The sequence below is a fragment of the Vitis vinifera genome, chromosome 8, assembly GCF_030704535.1.
Source record: "Vitis vinifera cultivar Pinot Noir 40024 chromosome 8, ASM3070453v1".
Lineage (NCBI taxonomy): Eukaryota > Viridiplantae > Streptophyta > Magnoliopsida > Vitales > Vitaceae > Vitis > Vitis vinifera.
In genome coordinates, this window is record NC_081812.1 from 12,373,682 (window position 1) to 12,392,371 (window position 18,690).

The 18,690-nt window shown below is 37.3% G+C and overlaps 3 protein-coding genes across 7 annotated transcripts; 2 read left to right on the forward strand and 1 right to left on the reverse strand.

Moving 5' to 3' along the window:
- Nucleotides 1-551: 551 nt before the first annotated feature.
- Nucleotides 552-4,868, reverse strand: LOC100243186 (uncharacterized). Of its 2 annotated transcripts, none has more exons than XM_010655379.3 (2): nt 4,714-4,868; nt 552-4,614 (listed from the first exon to the last, which is right to left on the reverse strand). In XM_010655379.3, exon 2 carries the CDS (start codon nt 4,585-4,587, stop codon nt 772-774), a length of 3,816 nt encoding a protein of 1,271 aa, XP_010653681.1. In that variant the 5' UTR covers nt 4,588-4,614; nt 4,714-4,868; the 3' UTR covers nt 552-771. The 2 variants fall into 2 exon arrangements, with proteins under 2 accessions (XP_010653681.1, XP_002284022.1); XM_002283986.4 differs by having other exon boundaries at nt 552-4,604; nt 4,714-4,816.
- A 461-nt stretch (nt 4,869-5,329) lies between these two features.
- LOC100248313 (aladin) lies at nt 5,330-14,362 on the forward strand. 4 transcript variants are annotated; one of them, XR_786422.3, is made up of 16 exons: nt 5,330-5,574; nt 5,671-5,726; nt 5,852-6,034; nt 7,028-7,142; nt 7,293-7,392; nt 7,520-7,699; nt 8,112-8,170; nt 8,927-9,014; nt 9,108-9,183; nt 9,578-9,677; nt 11,271-11,322; nt 12,856-12,993; nt 13,139-13,226; nt 13,546-13,613; nt 13,910-13,996; nt 14,075-14,362. XR_786422.3 is itself a non-coding variant. In XM_002283960.5 (15 exons), exons 1-14 carry the CDS (start codon nt 5,517-5,519, stop codon nt 13,606-13,608), a joined length of 1,356 nt encoding a protein of 451 aa, XP_002283996.1. In that variant the 5' UTR covers nt 5,330-5,516; the 3' UTR covers nt 13,609-13,613; nt 13,910-14,362. The 4 variants fall into 4 exon arrangements, 3 of the variants coding, with proteins under 3 accessions (XP_002283996.1, XP_010653679.1, XP_010653680.1); XM_002283960.5 differs by having other exon boundaries at nt 13,910-14,362; XM_010655377.3 differs by lacking the exon at nt 13,910-13,996.
- Nucleotides 14,363-15,528: 1,166 nt separating this feature from the next.
- On the forward strand, nt 15,529-18,666 carry LOC100248273 (large ribosomal subunit protein cL37 alpha). Its single transcript, XM_002283951.5, has 3 exons — nt 15,529-15,751; nt 16,330-16,707; nt 18,414-18,666. The coding sequence occupies exons 1-2, from the start codon at nt 15,670-15,672 to the stop codon at nt 16,680-16,682; spliced, it is 435 nt and encodes a 144-aa protein (XP_002283987.1). The 5' UTR covers nt 15,529-15,669; the 3' UTR covers nt 16,683-16,707; nt 18,414-18,666.
- The last annotated feature ends 24 nt before the right edge of the window (nt 18,667-18,690 follow it).

Consider the following 18,690-nt stretch of genomic DNA (forward strand, 5'->3'; position numbering starts at 1 on the left):
AGCTCGGTACTGATCTTCTGAACTTCCATCAGCCACCAGTGTCCTCAAATAAAACAGTCATAAGGAGGGTTTTTAATATCTAGAGAAACTGGAAATATTTATATCAACATAAAAACCAAAACATTAAATAAATAAAAAATTAAATGAAACTTCGGGTTTGCTGCTTCAAAACAAATGCAAAATAGAAGATATTAATGCTAGTCAAATGTTTCTTCCACCTCAGACTGGATTGGATTATCTCTGCATGTTCCCTTCTGATACCGCATACAACAAATCCTGTTCCAATATTTAAACATCTTTTCATTCCATTTTTGTATTTGTTATACAAAAGGTAAGATCTATAAAATATCAAATGACAAACTTAGCTTTTAAGGATTGAAGTAGTAAATACCATGCATCTCATATTTGGTTCAGGAGAAACGCTTTTCAGAAGTTAGCAACCAGTTATTTTCTTGTTTGAGCTGAGGTGGTTGCACTTAATACTGAATTTAGCTCACAAGAGAAACCTCCTGGAGAAAACTATGAAAACATGTATGTTAAAAGACAGATAATTAAACTTGAATGGGACGTGGATATAATAGACTAGAAATTTCAGTAAACATTAGTCTTTTCAAAGCAGAAGAATATGCTACCATACTAAACAAAAATATCTAGGAAGATTAAGACGATCCACTTCAATAGACAAACAAACTATAGCAGTAAAAAGTAAAGACGTCAAGCATGTATTTTTTGGATCTGCCTCCAACTGCTTCTTCAACCACAAACAGCACCTTATATGAACATCACCAGTTCAGGCCTACTATATATGTTGTTCTGTTCATCCTCCAGCAAAGGATAGGCTGCCACAAGTGCATCTTGAGCTCCAATATACAAGGAATTATAAATCTTCCAGTACACTTCCCTAACTTTCCTCGCAGGATGGAACAGCCCCTGTAGACAGTAGTTTAGTACAACAGCAGCACCCAAGGCTACCCTCATCCCTTCAATGGCTTCCATAACAGCATTTATGACATGGGGCGAAGTCTCAAAAATGTTTGGCCATACATAATTCATCAAGTGGACTAAAGCATCCTCGCAACCTAACCCAGCAACCCCCAAGGCCATATGCTTGACAGCAGAAGCTGCAGTCTGCCTGTGAACCAGATCTCTGTCCATAAGGGCATCCTCAAGTAATGGAGTCACCGCATAGATATAGTCTTTTCCCATTTCACCAATGTACTCGAATAGAAAAGAGAGGGATTTCAAAACACCATTCTGCACATTAAGCTCTGGAACACGATACTCATTCATCAGGGCAGGCAGAACTGTAAAAGGAGAACAGGTTTCTGCAACTATTGCAATAGCAACAGTTGTGCAAACACGATTTTGACGCTCCTGGACCTTCAGATTGTTCAACAAGGTTGCCAAGACATCCTGTGGCCCAATGGCCTTGGCAATGTACCCAAAAGTATTCACAGTAGCTCGCCGAATACCCTTCTTGTGGGCTTTAAGCATCTCAAGAAGTTCAAAACAAATCCTCATCCACTCCCTTGCAGGGACAAACTCAGCCCCACGATCAGCAATTCGACCAACAAGGTCAATACAGTTCTCCTGGACTTTCTCATGCCTGTTCTTCAATATGGGGGTTAATCGAGGAAGCAAATCCTTTATTGGAGGAGTCATTTTTGTCATACCAATGACATTGACAATTGCCTTGAGAGCTCCCAGTATTGATCCTAGAACTTCTGGGTACTCTTCTCCCAAGTACTCATACAATACAACCCCAAGATGACCCATTAATTGTTCCTCGTGGCACTGCTTCATGACAACAGCAATCCTTGAAATAAGATCTGCCGCTTGCTGTCTCACTTTTGCACTCTTGTTATTGAGTCGCCATTTTATGGTCCCACAAATCTGAGGAAGATAGGGTTTCACTCTTTGCCCAAGGGCATTGACAACTGCACCAAACCCATTAAGCATCACATTGGCATCATCGCTGGTCTGCTCTTGGAAGGCATATAGAATTCCATCAATCAGAAGCTCTTCTAAGCGAGCATCAATGTCCGATGCACCCAAGTTAGCAACCACCTTCTCAATAGTTTCCATAACCATTCTCCTATATGGTTCACTCTCATCTTTAAGATCCTCAACTATTCTTCCTACTATGTCAGCAACCCCAACCTTGTTTGCAATTTCTACAGTTGTGTCCACAAGCTGCCTATAATTTCTCCTATCCAATGCCATCCTTCTCACCCAGAAATTTCTGAAGAACTCAGGAAGAATATCATTTCGGATATAGTCAGCCTCTACCCCTTCTGTACTCACACACTGCTTCACCACTTTCAGCACAATTTTCTTCATTTCTTCATCAGGTGACTGGAATTCACGAATCAAGATAAACACCACTTCCTTGGTATAGTAACTGGCATATATTGCATCCATGAGGGGAATGATAAAACCAATTGCTTTCAAGAATGCAGCCAACACCTTCCCTCGGTGTGACCTGATACCCTTCCACAATGGCTTCAAGACTGAATCAAAGCTCTCAATACCATATGGGGCAGCAGCCTCAGCTAGAGCAGCCAATGACAGAGCAGTAATAGTTCTCACCTTTTGATTCTCATCATTGAGCCCATGCTCAATGATTTCGACAAGAGACCTCAGGTGTGGAAGAACAGCACAACCAATTAAAATAGCAATCTGCTGCACGATTTTGATTCCAGTGTGCCGAGCTTGCCATGATTTCTTACTCTGACACACAGCTTTCAGGAATGGCAAGAGAGCAGGAATCCCTAATGCAGAAGCAACTACACTAAAAGCTCTGGCAGTCGTGTTCCTCACATATTCATCGATGTTATCAATATCTGGACGCATTGCAGCAATCATAGTGGCCAATCCAGCCGCTTTGCTGAGATTGGATATAATTTCTCTACCCTCCACACGTGCATAGTAATCTTCATCAATCAAAAGAGGTTCAATCACCACAAGTATCTTGTGCACAAAAGGTCGAACCAATTCATCCAACTTATAAAGCACCCTATCAATGACCTTAACCAGAAGGTGTCTCTCTTGATCTTCCAATGTGGGTTGCATGAGCAATGGCAAAATTCTGTTGAACAAAGGTCCTGCACCAAACTCTCTAGCTTTATCAGTGAGCTGTCTCAAAGCTGTCTTCCTCTGTGGAGGTGTCCCATTCTTCACCTTAAGTAAAAGCTTCATGATCTTTCGCTCTTTCTGTTCTTCAGGAGACAACTCTTCCTCATCTTCATCATTCAATAATGCCCCAAAATACTGATAATCCTCTGGCTTCATGAAGGGCAACCCACCGGGTGCTTCCTTTGGAACATCAAATTGCTGCCCACGATTCTCTTCTGGAATTGCATACAATGGGGTCCCCAAAGGAGTTGGGGTTGCAAGAAGCTTTCTTGCAGGTGTTCTAATAGGAACATAGGATGGTGGTGGATCCAAAATCTTGTAACCCTCTTGTGGAAACATCGCATCAAGCTCTTCATCAGTCAATGGTCTATTCCTCTCTTCAATGTCTTTCTCCCACCTCAGCAAGTTATACTGTTCCGGAGTAATTGCACCACGTAAATTAATTGCTGATGGTGTTGGCGTGGCAAGTTCAACCCCACCAACAGGAGTCACACCAGGCGTGTATGCAGCAGCAGGTGTAGCACCAGCCATTGGTGTGGCACTTCCCATAGTTGCTGGAGTCTCATCCCACCTTGATCTCTGCCTCTTCGGAGTGGGAGTTGCAAGGCCTGCCAGCTTAGGAGTGGCATCCCAAGTCATCCCAGCGGGGGTTGCACCTGGGGTCGCCCCACCAGCAGCTGGGGTCGCATCCGCATCAGCCAACCGACCAGGTGTTGGAGTCTCATCCCACCTATTCCTCCTAGAAATCGAGGGAGTAGCATCAGCCACCCTCCCCGGAGTCGGAGTCGCATCCCACCTCCCAATCCCAGGAGTTGAATCCGGCAAATCCCAATCCGAACCTGTCTTTGCCTTCTTGGCACTTCCATCATCCTGCGACTGGTCCCACCTGTTCCTCCTCTTCTGCGTCGGCTGCTGCACAGCACCACCACCAGTTTCCTTCTCCTGCTCCTTCGCCTCCTCTTCCTCCTTCTTCTTCTTGGCAATCGCCTTCAAAGTCTCCTCCTTCTCCCTCTTCAACGCCTCCTCCCTCATCACATCCGCATACGTCCTCACCGACACATCGGGAGTTTTATCCCCAGACGCAAAGGCATCATGCCGGTCCGGCGATATAACCCGATTCAACCTCCTCCTCCTATAATCATCCTCGCGATCGATAATTCTCTGCGGCTTCTTAAAGCCCATGTCGTCTTCCTCCACACCGCCTCTGGGCATCTCCTTCAGCAAAGACGCCGGAGCAGTATAAGACGGCAGCCTCCTCCCCAATCCAGGATCCATGGCGTCCACATTCTCTTCCTCATCGTTCACAGGGATGGAACTCACGTAGTCTTCAAATTTATTGGTCCCGCCGTAGAGCTCAGGATCATAATTAACGGATGTGAGGGACGAGAGCTGTTGCTCCATCTTCTTCCTCTCTTCCTGTGTCCTCGCTATCTCCGGATCTATAGACGCCATATTGGTTGTCTAAAACCCTAAACAACTCTAAACGATGTGACAATAGAGAATATTAAAAATTAGGGTTTCCTAAATGGAAGAAAGCTTGAAGAAACAAAAACTAGGGTTTCAATTTCGAAAACTGACCTTGTTGAAAGGTGGAGAACGAATCTATTTCACTTTCCTGCCTCCTCTTCGCCGCGCGATAGGGAGAAAAAAATTAGCAAAATTGAAGGGTGATGAGGGTTTTATAGTATCAGCCTTCTCCACCGGCGGTGGACTCTCACTCGCCGCGTGACTTTGCCACGTGACCAATAAATCTAAATGTAAATATATTTGGAGTGCGTAATATTTAAAAAATAAAAATGAACTTAAAATCATTATCAAATATATTTTTAATGATTATAATTTATATATTAAAATAAAATTAATGTTTATATCTATAAAAATCATTTTATCTAAATCTTAGATCATGTAATTATACTCTTCATCATCATATATTAATTTGATTTATCTCTTTTGATATTTAAGATATATATATTTAATTATTACTAATTTTAAATTTGATCAAATATATATTTATTAATTTTATTTATATTTTTTTAACTTAAAATAAGAAAATATTGAAATTTCAAATTAATAAAGGTTAAATATATTTAGTCGAAATTTGAGGGGAGGTAAGTAAAATTAACTTTAAATTTTTTTAATACTATTTTAGCATTTTTGCCTCACTATTTTAAGAAATTTATACATTAAGCCCAACTCAAAATTCAGGAGAAAGTGGGTCCTGTCTCTTCCCTCTGCTTCAGCCTCCATTGTCTCTTCACACGCAAAAGCCAATTCAACTAACAAGAAGAGCTTCTCTCTCCTAGGGTTTTGTCATTTCCGAGCATTGAAACACTAAAACATTGGCCCAAAATAAGCAGCCTACACTTATTCATCTTCGAAAGATGCGATCGTTTCCTCAGCCGGGTTCAGTCACCGTCTGCGAAATTAACAGGAATTTGAGTACGACGTCTCGTCTAGCTGGTTTGCATTGAGTTCTAGGGTTTTTGTTCTCGAATGAACTCTTGACATTTTTGTGCTTTGTATTGATACCTACAGTTACCGCCCTGAACCTTTCTGATGATGGAGCGAAGGACGCATATGGAAAACAACTTGTAACCCATCCCCTCAATTTCATGTTTATTCATATAAACGGCACGCAGAAGTCTATGTTTTAGTGCTGGGTGTCAATTTTGAATATTTTGAGCGGAATTTGAAATTTTGTGCCAACTGATTACAGGGAATGGTATTCAGTCCGGTTCCTTTTCAGTGGGATCAACTGTTGGCTCTGAGTCCTGAGCATGGAGCAGAGCAACCGCCACAAGTAACCGGGGAGAGTGTTGCTCCAAGGAGAAAGGATTTATCAACAGCATTGCAGCGGATCGTGAATGATTCACTCAAACGGTTCTTTCATCCCAATGATGTAAGGGCATACTTTGATTCTTGAATTGGGCTTTTGAAACCTCTATAAGCACTTTATTTATTGTTAGGTCTTTAGGTGACTTGTATGTAGAGATCATTGTTTGAGTGCCTAATGGGTGGGAGTGAGAGGTGTACCTCGTGAACCATCTAATGGGATTTCCCTTTGAATGTAATCTTTTTTGTTTTACTGAAGATGTATTTAGGGCAGGAACATTGGGCATATAAGTGGGCATTCCATCTTAGTGTCAATCCGCCTCAATATCTATACAAAGATGGAGTGTTTGGACTTTGGAGTATTTCTATTGATTATCATGTCATTTAGGCCCAAGTCAGACACACAATTGCTTCAGTTTGAATATCCAGAGGATGCTTGTGATTCAACTGGAATGCTTAATGCCCTGAATGGGATTTTAGAGCTTGGGGTTAATGTTCTCGATGATGAATTAGATGGAAGTTTATTAAATCGTTTTATTCCTTTGAATTAGATGGTTAAAATCATTGCATCATGATATTGTTTTTCTTCTTCCTCTTTGAATTGCAATCTTTTAAATGATATTCATATGGTTGGAATTCCCTTTGGTGATGGATGATGGGTGCTGTGCTAATTAATCCTGCCGTACCTATGCAATGCCCTTAGATGCAGCAGTAGAATCATGTTCAGCTGAGGAATGAATGCCCATTTGCTTTAAGATCTATAGCTCACTGGAAATGCCAGGGGGATACTTGGAAGAATGAGCTCACTGTTGTGGACTGTGATTATGCAACTTGTCAATAAAAAATCTGGGGCAGGGCAGATAGTGCTTTTTCCTAAATTTTCTTGGTAACAAGGATTAAACATTTCAGCCTGGGCAATGCGACTTAAACATGTCATCTTGACAAACAGCGTCTACACATATATAAACACCACTATCTTAAGCACATCTGTGAGAACAAGTTAAGAAGAAAGTGGTTGAGGAGTTTTAAGACTTGTTTTTCACATCCTAAACTTTTACAGGTAAACTGTTTACCAGAGGTCGATCTTCAAGGAGTAAGTTGGCACCGACATAAGCATATTTTAGCATTTATCTCTGGGCCAAATCAAGTTATAGTTCGAGATTATGAGGATTCAGGTCAGTAGCATTCATTGAAATACTTGCTGTTCTTTTGCTGATTTTGTTGGCACTTTTTATTCTTTTTGTCAGTTTCCTTTTCAACATCTTTTAGATTCTTATGAATGCAAACTCTCATGCTAGTGAAGTAAAACATTTTCTTTTGGACAGAAGGGAAGGAGCCATGCATTCTAACCCATGAGTCACAAAGAGATGTCAAACTTATTGAGTGGAGGCCTAATGGCGGGAAGACGCTTTCTGTAGCATGCAAGCAAGTATCATTACATCACTGCATTCTCATCATGATTTTAGTAAATTGACATTAGGTGTAATGTAGGTCTACCATCAGTTTTAAACCTGTATATTTTATCAGTAATTGGATTGAATTGCACTTTCAGGGGTGGTATTTGTATGTGGGCTGCTTCTTATCCTGGCAATGCTGCAATTGCAAGATCTGGGGTTGCCCCTTTCTTCGGAACTGTTGCTAGAGGCTCTGGAATTCGGTGGACTGTGGTAGATTTCCTACAAAGTCAAAATGATGAACAAATTAGTGCACTATCATGGAGTCCTAATGGAAGATATCCAAACAAATTTTCATCTGGCATTTAATTATATTATTTAACTGTAGTTTCATGTCATTTTTGGTAATAGGAGCATTTGTTCTAGAAGCTGAGATATCAATCATAACAACTCTTTACAACACCAAGCTTCTTTTTTATTAATCTACCTTCTTTCACATGCATATGGCAGCCATTTGAGTGTTGCCCTTTGAGATGTGTTTGTAATTTGTTGCAGGAACCCAGAGTTATGCTGTATGCATTACTGTTCTGTTGTTATTTTATTTATTTGATAGGTTCTTATCAACCATTTGTACTTATTTTATACTTTACAATGTTGTGAGATTGCCTTAGTTGAATGAAGTAGGTCACATTTGGAGTCTTGAGATTTTGTGCAACAGCCTAAACTAAAATTTCCTTGACCTGTCATTACATATTTGGCATCTGCTTCATATGAAAGCTCGTCATTCACCATATGGGATGTTGCTAAAGGTATGATAAAAACATCCTCCCCTCAATTTTTTTGTCTCATAGTTGGTACTTCTTCTGATCTTTGTTGAGTAGCTTGCCAGATGATTTAAATGTAATTGGATTCTATTATTCTCTTTTTCACTGTTCTGTCATGTTTATTATTTGAACTTCTCTCTCTCTCTCTGTACATATGTGTGTGTGTGTGTGTGTGTGTGTATGTATAAATGCATCCATATATATGTGTGTGTACGTTTATAAATGTTATTTTTAATATTAATCTTGTTCAGTTCCTTTGCTCATTTTGCTTTTATTTCTTGAGAAAAATATACCATTCGTATGCCTGTACAACACACATAAGTTGGTATCTTCAGATGATAAAATTCTATAGAAATGACACTAATAATAGCAAAGTAATTCTTGACTCCTTTTTCTGAAATAAATAGCAGATGATTTTTTTAGCAAATGGATATGCAAGATTTATGCATACAAAATGTGCATCTGAAAGAACCACCCTGAAACTCCGTAAGTGTGGAGCACCATGTAAGAAAATAATGAGAAATTACATTTGCAATCACTTCCACTAAAACAATCTTGATAGACGTTTATAATAATTGTCACTTGAAATGGTAGTCTGTACACGATATTTGAAATATTGGGTTTGAACTTTGACTGAGAGATGTTATATTTGTGGTTTTTATTTGGTGATTATATTTCCTTGTTCTAAACCTTATTTATCTTATTTAAGATGATGATTTTATTGCCTCATATTATTTACAGGGCTAGGGACACCCATTCGACGGGGATTAGGAGGCATATCAATACTGAAGTGGTCACCTACTGGAGATTATTTTTTATCTGCCAAATTGTACAGTCATTTACTATCAGAACTTGGCTAATTGCTAACTTGCTAATTTGCATGCTGTTGATTTGATGAGCTGATCATTGTGTTCTTTTGCAGTGATGGAACATTTTATCTTTGGGAGACAAACACATGGACATCAGAACCATGGTCTTCAACTAGTGGTTTTGTCACGGTAAGATGACTATTGGAGGGACTACTAGAGATTATAAGAATAACACGGTTCACATCTTCTTCAAGCTAATTTGGATTGGCTTGACCATTAAAGTAGAAAGTTTAACTTTATAAAAATGCATAAAAGAAAAACCTTCCACGAGGATAACAAATTTCATGGAGATTCCTCTGGTGTTATTTTCTGTTCTTCCATGGGAGGTAGATGCCCATGGTGGAGGATTCTTGACTTCTCTTGGTACATGGTAGCTTCCGGCCCTCAGAGGCCTAGGTTGGCTAATCAGGAGGCAAATGGTTTTAGATCTTTCATCTTTCCTTATATGCTTCACTTCATTTATTTAATGATATATATATATATATTTGTTATTAAAAATGAGCACCGTGTCTTTTCTTATAAGGGAGCAACATGGGATCCTGATGGGCATATGGTACTGATTGCTTTCTCAAAATCCTCAACATTGGGTTCTGTTCACTTTGCATCAAAGCCTCCATCATTGGGTATGCAAGCTTTATTTTCTAGTTCTAATATTTAGTCATTCTCTTCACACATTTCTAGTGTCTGGGACGAGAAGGTTTGTCAATTTATAAGATATAAGCTCTGTGATTCTCACAATTTTCTGAAGATATATTGGTTGAAACTAGAAATGTTTTGGAATATGTGGGGTTCCATACATGTAAAAATGAAACATTAGTGTAAATTATTTGCTTGTGCTCTTGTCTTCATTTTGAGTTTGGCTTGAAGGATAATTCATCCTTTCTTGTAAATTACTCTGCATAATTTTACTTTCTCTTTCTAACTTGCATTTTTCTTTGACTAATTTTCTTTCTTTATGATCTCACACTTACATTGTATGTTAAAGCTCTCTCTTAGGTAAAGCGTGCAGTCCTTGTATGTTGACTGATCTACACTTCTAATATGAAAAAATTAATTCCTCATTTTCTTTGCACTCAGGTGCTGCTCTGACATATTGTTTACCAACAATGCCCTAGGTTTTGATAGGAAAATATTGCAAGGCTCATGTTCAATGTGATTTGACTAAGGCTCTATATTAGCTATCTGGCACACAACACAACACTTCTTTCTATAGCTTGGGACCAGCTGCATGAAAGTGAATATCTAAGACTTTTCATTTTTACTTGAATTTGAGTATGCATGTAGAATTAAATGTATGTGTTTTGTATAATACCATTTCTTCATTTTATAAGTGCCTTTTTCTAGTTCTCGATGAAAATGTAGGGATAATTGTCATGAAATTGCTTCATCTCAGAAATATATCCATCAACAATTATAGTTGAAAAATAGTCTTGAATTGCTTTATGTCAACCGATGTGTGATTGAGAACTGTACCCATTTAGAAAACTTTAAGAAGAATTTTGTAATAACATTTTTTGCTTGTAACTTAAAAAGAAAACCCTTGTGTTGGGAGAATTTTCCATTTTTTCCAAGACAACTTATATCTAATATAATGTGAAAGATTTGAAGATATTGGTTAGTTGGTTGCCTTTCCATTGATATTATTTTTTGCTAAATAAAAGATATTTTAATTAGGGAAAGTGGAGAAAGAAGGGAAATGCCCTATTTTGACTTCTAAGGTTTGTATAACCGCGTAAAACCCAATACTATTAGCATGTTCTGTTAAGTTGAGGGAAGGGATCCATGTAAATGACATGTGGTAAATATACTGGTGAGATGTGCTTCCTGAATGTTAAGAGTACAATATATATTATGAGTCCAAATCATAACAACTTAAGCTTTTAGGAAATTTGGTAACTTAACATGGTACTAGAACTTTGGTAAACTAGCGGTCTTGTATTAATGCCATGATGTTTCGTCTGTTAGTCCTCAGCTGTAGCATACTAATTTTGTGCTTGTGTGCATAGATTTTACCCTTCTTGGTGCTTTTTTATTCTAATTCTATTATATATAGAAAAAGCATACTAATTTTGTCTGCTGAACTTCTTTTGATTAAGGCTTATTGATGGAATCTAGGGCCTGTATTTAATTTATTTAAACACACTGTTATAGATTTAATTGATTTCACTTGTGGAGTTCATTTGTTAATTTTGTTTATCTATGATGATTGGCTTCAGATGCACACCTGTTACCAGTTGATTTGCCAGAGATAATGTCTTTGACAGGCAGGTAGGGATTTCATTTGGTTCCATTCCTTTTTTGTATTATTTATTTTCTTTGGGAATGGAATCATAGTTGTTAATGGATTTGATATTCTGTTTTTGGAAGATCTTTAGTGGGGAGGGTCAACCCTTTTTCTTCCTCCCTGCTTCTACAAGTTCCAGGAATGGAGTGAAGCTCCTGTCACCGGCTTCTGTTTCCCCTCCAGTGGTTTCCCTGTTGGGAAATTAAATTTTTGCAGAAATCTTTTTTTTTTTTTTTTTGAATGATCAAATAGCAAATCACAGGTTTGATAAATTTTTGCAGAAATCTTAATAGCCATGAAATGAAATCCTTGACCTTTCTTCACTTATCTTGTCCCTAGAAAAAGGCTTATTTGCTTGATGCTGTTCCATAGCATTTGTAGAAACAGTGTCAGCCAGCTAAGAAATAAATTTTATTATTCCAGGTGAATAGCTTTATAACCAAATGTCATAAAAATGGTTGAAAGCTTATTTTCCATGCAAAAGCTATTAAGGTGTAAATGTTTTATTTTAAAGATCTTTATGAAAAATAGAAAATAAAAATTGAGAGGGTCTTGGAGATAGGGACCATCATCAAACATGAAACATTATGGGACCTCCTAAGGGAGCTGGATTACTTTTTCTTGTGAAAGTCTAGATCTACAAATTGGGAAGCCAATAGGTTAGTTAAAAGAGGAGCCTTGCTATGTTGTGGTTCATCTGGTTTGAGAGGAATGCCATAATCTTCAAGATCAAGAGGAAAATGGTGGAAGATGTATTGGAGGGTTTGTGTTACATCATGACTCTTAGGATTTTGCCTAGGAATTCTCTGAGTACCTTAGTATTGTCTTACTGGGCCAGGGATTAATCTGTTAGACATACCCCTTTTTGTCCTTTTTCCCCTCATATAATTATTTCTGCTCAAAGGATCTGTTATCCTTCTCTCTATATTCCATTCTCATTATTTATAAACAACTACCGCCCACCCACACACATGCATTCACATTTCTATAAAAAAAAAATGATCTTGTAAGTTTTTTGGTAAAATTTGATAATCTTCCTGTTTGATCGTGTGTGTATTGCATGAATGGTAGTAGATGACTTGGTAATGTTGGTAACCTGGTTCACCTTGCAAGCAACTAAGTCATTTTCTTGGGATTTTGTTCTCCACCCTCACCTTTGTACTTTATTCTGAAATATTTCTGAGTTTTTAGGTTTGCTCTATTTGGTTCTCTCTCTCTTATTCTCTCCTCTTTTCTGATTGTATAAATTTTTTTTCTTGGTTTTTGGCTCTTTAACATTAATTAACAGCACCTTTTCCTGGACAGCAAATGTGTATAGCAGTTCATATTTTTGGTTGTCTAAGCAGAGATACATTGCTGTGTTAGTAGGTTTAGATCTGAAATTCGGTTATTGAATAATATTGGAACAACATGTGTTTTCAATCAGATTCTGTTGTGCATGGTGGTATTTGTTAAAAATTATTTTCTTTTCTTTTGTTTTCTTTTTCCCTCTCACATGATCCTGTTATTTCATGCAGTCAAGGCATTGAGAAGATAGCTTGGGATGCTACAGGAGAGCGACTGGCTTTGTCATATAAAGGTGGGGATGAATTATACAAGGGTCTCATTGCCATATATGATGTTAGAAGGAATCCTCTGATTTCTGCATCATTAATGTGAGTATTATTATGTCAGCAGCTGTCTTCCCCCTATTTTTCAAATGGTGTGCCTTTTTGGTTTCTTTCATATCTTGAATGAGAGCATTTTAGTATTAGCTTAAAGATGATATCTAATCTATAGTTTGCTATCATATGAATCCAGTGGGTTTATTAGGGGGCCTGGCGAAAATCCGAAACCTTTAGCATTTTCATTTCATGACAAGTTCAAGCAAGGTCCATTGCTTTCTGTGGTAAGTGATGGAATTCAAATCCCTCAAATGTTATTTTTTGTTTAGCCTCTGTGATATCCTTAAATGAATCCTTTAATTGTACTGTCCTTGACCCAAATTTATACACTAAAAATGATATACAATAGATTGAAGCATGAGCATCTCGGTCCTATCTATTTATAAACATTTATACTATAATTTCAACAAAACATTGGTATATTGCCAAAACTTAATTTTAAGTTCAAAGCAACAGGCACGTATCTGTACCATTTCTCTGATTGTTACACCATTCTATGAAATTAGTTTTATGTGTTTAGACTCACTTTCACCTTTTATGCAGTGTTGGAGCAGTGGCTTTTGCTGCACCTACCCTCTCATTTTCCGCTCTCATGCTCTTTCATAAACAAGGTAAATTTTTTCTCCGTGCAATACTGATTTTCCAACACAAGAATCCCTTTTTCCTGGCCAAAACCAAAACAAAAAAAAGGACATTCACAGTTTCCTTTGCATATAAAATTTAACCCTGAAAAGAACAAATATTTAAGTACTGTTCCTTCAGTGTTCAGAAGTACAAATTTTATCCTGACTCAGTATGGAAACTTCTCTGAAGCAGTTCGTCCAGACTACTTTCTGTTGTTGAGATAGCAAATTTTTCAATCACCTTACTGATTCTGTTGTTGGATTCTCAATTTTTCTCTTTTCAGTTTTTTGCTGGAGGCTTTTCTTGGATTTCTGCAACTAATAGGCCTTTTTGGGTATTGGTGGAGAGGGCAGATGGAGTTCCTGAATGAGTGCCTCCCAAAACACCTACCAAATTTTCTGTCTCACCCTCATTCTGCATATTAATATGTTGGCCCTTTTTTTTTCAGGGAGTAGGCAAGGAAGAATAGCTCATGTTGCCTAACAGAAATGCAGAATCCTGAGAATATTGATTTTTGAGCTGTTATGATTCATATTTTTAAAATCCTCCAATGCAAACCAGGCTGGAGCGCCTCTTTTCACATTTTATGTAATTTACGTTTGTTGTGTGACATGGTCTATTTCCAAACAGGAATCACAGTTTAGTGTCAGGGTAAATGAGACTTAGGTGGTGTTTGTTTTTTTACTTAATTCTAAATAGAACCTTAATGCTTAATAGTGTTAAATATTATTGTTTATTTTTGTAGTATTTTATTTCTATTAAGTATTAAAAAGTAATGGAAAATCAATATGTTATTTTTTTTATTTAAAAAAAGTTAAATATTTTGGTTTTTTTTATTTAATAAAAAGTTTATAATAAGTCATGAAAAAGTGAAAAAACAAACACCCTTTTAATATTTAGTTAAGGTTTCCCCTGGGCTGAGCAATGAATATCCTAAACAGGAATAGAAATGAATGATAATCAACATCTAAGTTTTGGCTTTTATAAACACAATTTTTTATTTCTATTCTCATTTCTAATCGATAATTAATTGGCAAATTTATCGTATTCCTTCCTATTATAGAATATTAAGATATATCTTCAAAGCCTAAAATGACCTGCATATTTGCCCTGTAGCTTTAATTATCTTGTGTTTGGTTAATATAAAAGAAAAAAATTATAATTTTTTTATTTAGTTGTTTATGAAAAAAATTGAGTGGAAGAAAAATGAATTTTTAGATGATGCACAAGAAGAAAAAGGCAGACAGAAAATTTTTATGCATTTTTCCTCTCTTTCTCCCCATGTTTTATTCAAATAGAAAAAAATAATCATTTTCTAGCTCACATATTTCCCAAGAATCAAACACAATGTAGGATAATTTTAATATGATTTTTTCAAATGGCTTTCAATTACATACATGAATACAACAGCTCTGATGAGTTCAATAATGGATTCAATGTAATTTTGGTCCAAATGACCAAAAATTTAGGTTGAACTTATGAGTTTTGTCTGGCTAACATCAACATTTATACTCTGAAGTCAGAACATTTTGCTAGTGTTCTAATAATAAATTAATAATAGAGACTTGATAGAGGGAATTAGGTATAAAATCATAAAAACACTTCAATTTTGATGCCCTTAATTTCTTGATGATTTTGATAAATTGGTATTATAATTTGATCACAATGACGGGAATAACTTCCTACTCTATCACAAAGTACAATCTAATTTGATTACTAGGGTCATAATAAAAAATAAAAAATAGAAAAAAATAAAAAAATAAAAAAATAAAAACAAAATTTACTATCAAATTGAAAATAACAAGTAAAACCCAAATCCCACAATTCTAAGTCACCCTTTTTTCCAATTGGATTAATATTTTTCTTGCTAAATAAGGGCAAGTTTTAAAATTTTACCTTTTATTGGGCATTGTCATACCCTTTTGTCACAGGCGTGTGAGGTTAGTACTTTTGGTTTTATCCTGTTTGTTCCCCGTAGGAGTGAAGGAGAAGAGGACCTCACAGCTTATCCAAAGACAAAGTAGGAAAAAGAGGGGGGGAGAAATGGGTGTCCTTCAATGGAGTCCTCTCACCTCTGTATCACTATCTCTATCTGTATCAACTATGGCTATCACTGCTACCCCAGGTAACTACAATGCCTTTCTTTTCCATCACTCTCTCATTTGCTTTCCTTTTGTCATTTCACCGATTCTTCTGTATGTTACCATCCTGTTCCGACTTGGGTTTGTTTAATTTTTTTCATGATATCAATTGGGTCTGTCCTTTTTCTTTCAAATTTGTAGTTGTTGCTTCCGAATGCCCGTTCTTGTACCCAACTCTCACTTGGGGTTTTTTACGAACACATGGAGACCCATATTTACTGCATTTTTAAGGGATATAGAGGGAGAGAGCGATGGGGTTGTGACAGGTTCTTAGGTTGGAGAAATGCAAATATAGGAAAAAGAATGGGGATGCTATCGTATATATGTTTTCTTGTTTGTCCTCTTTTTCTTCTTGTTTGCTTTCTTCTCATTTGGGCTTTCTGTCGAACAAGTAGTTTCAATTACTTCAGGATTTGTATTTCCTCATCTCAATGTTTGAATGACATTTTCCTTCGTCCTTAGAAGCCATGATTGACCTGGGTTTTGTTTCAGATAAATTTTCCTACTCTCTTATAATTGTAATTTGACTCAAACTTTTGTATGAATCTGTATTTGTTTTCAGTCTCCAGGTTCCTTGTGAAACCTAATGATACGCATCTGAAATCTTTTAATGGAGTTAGGCTTCATGCTCCTTTTACTGTCAAACAAAGAGATGGAGTGATTGTTAAGGCTTCTTCTGACGTTGATGGAGTGGCTCCTGATGGTGGTGAGACTGCATCAGAGGGAGAAGAAGATGTTGTGCCAGTGGAGAATCTTCCATTGGAGTCCAAGCTACAGTTGAAGCTTGAGCAGAAGTTGAGGATGAAAATTGCGAAGAAGATTAGGCTTCGAAGAAAACGTCTTGTCCGGAAGAGACGGATGAGGAAGAAGGGCCGATGGCCACCTTCTAAGATGAAGAAGAACAAGAATGTTTGACCACCTAGCTCAAGTCATCTTGCAGGTTCAGTGCTGATGCTTTCTGTTTTTATGCCATTTCAAATTTATTTTCATAAGCTTGGATTCATCTTTATATGATTGTATTTTGTTTGTTTGAATCTTAAATGGATATATCATAATCTAAAGTTTACTTGGTGGGTTATACAAGAATCGCCTCCCGCTGTCAATTTGATCTTCCCTATTACATAGCTTCTGCCTCTGCCTCAGTAGCATTTCCACAAACCTATGCTTGGAGTGAGCTAATTTCATTATTGCAAACAGTCTCCAATCAAAGTTGAACTTCAAACACCATCGGGGATGAGGATGTAATTACTGGAAGGAGGGGGTGGTTACTACTTGGTTTCCCTAAAATATACCTCAGGAATATTTAAGCCCATAGGAAAGCAAGGAAGGCAACTCTATTGTAGACAAACTCCCAATCTTTGTGACAATCTTCAGATTTTTTTGTGTTTTTTACACCCAAATGGTTTAAATTAGAGCAAGGCAAATGGAAGATCACAAGATTTTTTTCTGCTTCTCTCTCTACCAAAACCTTAGAAAGCTTTAACAAATATTGATTGAATACCCCAGGGAGGAATCTAACTCTAATCTGAATTATTAAACAATCTTTGACTTGAGGAGAGAGAGAAAAGACATTACAAAAAGAGGTGTTCACTAGTCCCTTCATTTCTTTTGTGTAGAACACGAATGTCCCACTATGGTATTTTAGGTTTCCTAGCTTGAAGCATACTTTTGACGTTTACTTTATTGGGCATAGCCAACCAAGCTGTGGAATGAACTTTTGGAGAAATCTTTGCCTTCCAAATCAACTTAGCAAGAGGAACCTCCATGGCATCTTTTATTAATGAATCGAAGTAAGATTTGCAAGAATGAAGACTGTCTTCATGAGTTAAGGAAATGCAAGTTCCAACAATGAGTTCAATAAAAGGGATGACAAAATCAATTACATGACCCTTTTCTAAGATTTGAAAGGTCGAATAGGAACAGTTGGAGTTCCCAAAACCCACCATAGATCCATCCAAAGACTAGATCCAAAAGTCCACACTGATGAACCCTGCTACTTAGCTGAGAAAAAGTGTCAATACCTTGGGAGATACCTTTACAAGAACAAAGTTTGAGTATCACTGCTAGCCAAATTATTGATCCCATTTATTCTCAAGAAGACCAAAATTGCTCTTGGTCGCTTAGTGCCATGTCTTTAAGGAATCCCAGAGTACCATATGCCTAGGATCACTTCCCAAATCTTAGGTTTTCCATTAGTTGGGACTGGAGAAAACCAAAAACCTCCACCCAAGCAGCAACTAGAACATTATGTCACTATTTTTCTTATTTACAGGCCTCAAAAATTTGGATTTGAGGTGGACTCTAAAACTCAGGAGTTGCCTCCCCTTGCATGCATGGTTAGTAAGCTTTGTTGCAGTGGACCACAGAAGATCATGGGAGTAAATATTTGGGTTTGAGGGAACTCTGAAACTCAAAAGTTGCTTCTAATTCTTTATGCACGAGGTTGGTATGCTTTCTATGGTAGCATGGTAGGTTGAATGCAGCACGGCTTGAAGCCTGTTACATTGACTATTCTGTAGTTCTGCTTAATCATATATTCCATTACAAATAAATTCCAGTGGCAGTTGAATAACAAACATAGGTGGATTTTACACTTTCACTTCCTTTTTTCCCCGTCTTTTGAATCCTTTTCATCAATTTCTGTAGGTTTCAAACTTGGTGACTTGCATGGAAGATGAGAAGAATTTCAGGGCACTCAAGTATGTCTACACATAGGCATCTGAAGCCCTTCTGCAAGTGTGACTAATAAGATCCATCTGTAATTTGTTCTGGCCTCCATTAGCAACGTACATGGCAAAGTTGTTGTATTGCAAATTTTTTCTGAGAATGAATTTTTACATTAACATTCAGTGGCTATCAACTCAGAATTAATTTTGAAAGATTTACTTTTGATGCCTCATAGAGGAGCTCCCTTCCTGGGTTT

Bases quoted from the DNA above. Each gene is read 5' to 3' on its own strand.
- LOC100243186 (XM_010655379.3), bottom strand. From the start codon at position 4,587: ATGGCGTCTATAGATCCGGAGATAGCGAGGACACAGGAAGAGAGGAAG.
- LOC100248313 (XM_002283960.5), top strand. From the start codon at position 5,517: ATGCGATCGTTTCCTCAGCCGGGTTCAGTCACCGTCTGCGAAATTAAC. The intron at 7,700-8,111 runs ATATCCAAACAA...ACCTGTCATTAC, and splicing joins TCATGGAGTCCTAATGGAAG to ATATTTGGCATCTGCTTCAT. The intron at 12,994-13,138 runs GTGAGTATTATT...ATATGAATCCAG, and splicing joins CTGATTTCTGCATCATTAAT to TGGGTTTATTAGGGGGCCTG.
- LOC100248273 (XM_002283951.5), top strand. From the start codon at position 15,670: ATGGGTGTCCTTCAATGGAGTCCTCTCACCTCTGTATCACTATCTCTA. The intron at 15,752-16,329 runs GTAACTACAATG...ATTTGTTTTCAG, and splicing joins GGCTATCACTGCTACCCCAG to TCTCCAGGTTCCTTGTGAAA.